The sequence below is a fragment of the Sinocyclocheilus grahami genome, unplaced genomic scaffold (assembly GCF_001515645.1).
Source record: "Sinocyclocheilus grahami isolate Dianchi unplaced genomic scaffold, SAMN03320097.WGS_v1.1 scaffold1913.1, whole genome shotgun sequence".
NCBI lineage: Eukaryota > Metazoa > Chordata > Actinopteri > Cypriniformes > Cyprinidae > Sinocyclocheilus > Sinocyclocheilus grahami.
The window spans coordinates 6,776-10,146 of record NW_015507092.1 but is presented as its reverse complement, the minus strand read 5'-3'; the positions used below and the strand labels follow the sequence as shown (position 1 = coordinate 10,146).

The 3,371-nt window shown below is 43.3% G+C and overlaps 1 protein-coding gene and 1 long non-coding RNA gene across 5 annotated transcripts in view; one reads left to right on the top strand and one right to left on the bottom strand.

The window, feature by feature from the left end:
• Positions 1 to 1,639, top strand: part of LOC107573294 (NEDD4-like E3 ubiquitin-protein ligase WWP1) — a 17,616-nt gene extending 15,977 nt beyond the window's left edge. For all 3 annotated transcript variants that reach the window (XM_016259725.1, XM_016259727.1, XM_016259726.1), the window contains exons 23-25: positions 910 to 1,006; positions 1,126 to 1,198; positions 1,272 to 1,639. In XM_016259725.1, the coding sequence (XP_016115211.1) occupies positions 910 to 1,006; positions 1,126 to 1,198; positions 1,272 to 1,371 (270 nt within the window). In that variant the 3' untranslated portion in view covers positions 1,372 to 1,639. The remainder of the gene's footprint in view (positions 1 to 909; positions 1,007 to 1,125; positions 1,199 to 1,271) is intronic.
• Positions 1,640 to 2,774: 1,135 nt separating this feature from the next.
• LOC107573289 (uncharacterized) overlaps positions 2,775 to 3,371 on the bottom strand; it is a 3,175-nt gene continuing 2,578 nt past the window's right edge. Inside the window, exons 3-4 of one of the 2 annotated variants that reach the window (XR_001607483.1) lie at positions 2,877 to 3,036; positions 2,775 to 2,795 (exon numbers count right to left, since the gene is read on the bottom strand). This is a non-coding gene — a long non-coding RNA (uncharacterized lncRNA). The other variant, XR_001607482.1, reaches the window with a different exon arrangement.

The window sequence follows — 3,371 nt, the reverse complement described above, 5'->3', positions numbered from 1 at the left end:
ACCCGTCTCCACCACCTGATCCCTAAACCCACCCATCTCCACCCCCTGATCCCTAAACTCACCAAACCCACCAACCCACCCGTCTCCACCCCTAAACCTACCCGTCTCCACCACCTGATCCCTAAACCCACCCGTCTCCACCCCTAAACCCACCCGTCTCCACCACCTGATCCCTAAACCCACCTGTCTCCACCACCTGATCCCTAAACCCTACCCGTCTCCACCTCTAAACCTACCCGTCTCCACCCCCTGATCCCTAAACCCACCCATCTCCACCCCCTAGATGTGGATCCAACCCCGCCCCCTGGATCTTTGTTCTGCAGTGAGGGGCTACTGGATCCGTGTGGACGAAACGCCTATACGATACAAAATGTATGCGTATACAGCTAAAAGCGTCTCCGTGTGGACGGGGCCTACGCCTCTTTTGGTTGACTAACGGTTAGTTGACTATTAGGGGCCAGCCCTAAACCAATATTTAAAAAATGTAATTACTGTTAATTAACTAAATGAATAATATAATGCCTTTTGAAGTGGTTGTAAATGTAATTTTAACTTTTGCTGCAGTATGCTAATAGACTAATAGACAAAGTTTGTCCATTTGGATTTATCTGGAAGAGTGTCTGGGCGATAAATAATGTTACTACAAGATATGTTCACATTGATTCTCAAGATCTAACAAACGTGCTGTTTAACATATTATCCTGTCAATGGTAATGAATAATCCATCCTTAGTTATTTTATTAGATTAATTAGATGCGAGTTAACCCTGGATCATTTTACATGCTTTTCATGTATTTTCTATGTCAGTGATTGGGATGTTTAGCTGTTAGTCTGTTACAGACTGAACTGAAGGAGGAAGCTGGTTTTGGCCCAGTAAAGTGAATCGTGTTGTGATGTGTGTGTATTTAGTTGGTGAAGGAGGTGGATAACGAGGTGCGTCTGCGTCTGATGCAGTTTGTGACGGGCACCTGCAGGCTTCCGCTGGGCGGCTTCGCTGAGCTCATGGGTGAGTCTCCAGTCAATCCAGAAACTCATGCAGAAAAACACAAACACGCTTGTTTATTCCCCTCACCCGTGTGACACAGACACATCTGAACCCTCTTCTTCTGATTCTTCATCCTCCAGGAAGCAACGGACCGCAGAAGTTCTGCATTGAGAAGGTGGGCAAAGAGACGTGGCTGCCCCGGAGTCACACCTGGTGAGTGTTCAGGATGAAGGTAGGGTCACAGGCTGATGACACTCACGTCTCACTCTGTGTTTTCTGTTCGCAGCTTTAACCGGCTGGATTTGCCCCCCTACAAAAGCTTCGAACAGCTGAAGGAGAAGCTGCTCTTTGCGATCGAGGAGACGGAAGGATTCGGTCAAGAGTGATGAAGCGTCTTTCCTCTTTATGGCCACGCATCAGCCAAGTAAAACAAAACCATGAAACTTGCACAGATGATTACCAATGTAAATAAGCTATTTTGTCATTTTAAACCAAATCTTTATCTTAAGACCTCATTTAGCGATTGTCATAACATGATTCCCCATGAATATGCAAGCGTTTGAGCTTTTCTGATCTTTTCGATGCTGGTATCTATATACAACAACGCTTCGTTTTATTCATTTGGCGGGTTTGTAAAATGAGTCTGAAAAAAAACATTAGAGATGATTTTATAGTAGAACTCAAACTTACGGCTCTAGTTTTATAGAGCTTTTACAGAATGATTGTAGAGTTTGATCAGGTGCCTGGGGTTTTTCTTGATTAGTTTTGTGTTGTTGGACACTGAGTTGTGATGAAGCGCTTGCATGGCTGCCTGCAGACTGAGAGATGATTGGACTCCTGTAGACCGCTGTCTCACATATCATTCATCACGACTGGCTCTCGACAGTATTGGTCTCTCTCTGCACTCGCTCAGAACATCAGTTGTGCTCGAAGCACTTCACTATTTCTGTGGCCTTTGACCGTCAGGGGAGGAAAACTGTCCATGAATATCTTTCATATTAAAATATATGAGTTCAAACAAACTCTGCTGTCTCTTCGTGTTCTTCAAGCACTGATGGAGATTCCTGTGGGGGTTTTTTAGATTCTTTAATTGCATCTCAACACAGAACTCTGAGCCCAGCATAAATATATATATTCACGTTTGTTTGAATTTATTTCATTTTCAGAGAGAACAAAATTTGTTAAATTAATTTTTGTTAGTTTAATTAATTGCTTCCAAAACATTTGAAATCAGATTCATGTAAATAAAAAACAAAAACCATGTTTCATAAGTTTCCGTGTCTTCAAAGGTGGATGGACGATTCTGTGAGAAAACGGAGGTAAACTGAAGTATTCAGAGAAGTATCCAGGTGCACACGTGTGTTAAAAGAGTTTGATAAAAATCCTCATTACTATACGATAAACAGATTAGTCACATGTTGAAGCTTCACTGAGTGATCTTTGATCTGCAGTCAGTCCAGGGTCTGTTTGCGGTGAGCATCGTATCTGTAAACATTCAAGAGTGCTAGAAATACACCAGTACTAGTCAAATACAGTCTGCATTACATTTAGACATCGTCCTTTCATTCAGCTTCAGATAATGGCAGACACTTAAGAGTCTAAAATAGCGAATAATAAATCGCCATCATACATAAATCAATGGTAAGTCATTACAAAAATCAATGAAGGCATCTCTGGGTAACTGTTAGATCGCATCGGGTCTGATTTAGCTGCTACTCATCATCTGAGTTTCTTCAGCAGCTCCAGCGCTTCCTTATGAACCTGCATTGGGCCAAATGTGAACATTACGCATGAGGCAGATTGCGAACCACTGCAGACGACAGGGTGATAAAACATCTAATATTTGCTCAAACACTGCAATACACATTTACAAACAGAAATGATCACCTACTTTGTGTGCTGCAAAGCAAGCCTGATTTTTCTCCAGAGCTTTCTTAGCGTAGTCAAAGGCCTCGTATGTGAGCCGTTTCTTCTCGTCGGCGCTGATGCTGGACAGTAACGCCAGATCACGGGACGCTCGCGCCAAACGCCACAGAAACTCTGCATCATCACTGCGAACGGAGAGATACCTTCACTGTTAATACGGCCTTTATGTCATCTAACACACTGCTGATGTTTGTGTTCTGGCTGAGAATAAGCAGAAGCGATCCTCTGTCATCCTGAACCATTGAGTGTGAAGACGGCCAGATTTCACTCAAAACTGTTGATAACTGAGACTTGCAGAGATTTCACATTACCTACAGCTTCAGGTGAGTTTTACCTGCCTTTGTATTTTCTCGGGTTAGTTTTACCCGTCTGAACGCTCTCTCGGGTTAGTTTTACCCGTCTGGACGCTCTCTCGGGTTAGTTTTACCCGTCTGGACGCTCTCTCGGGTTAGTTTTACCC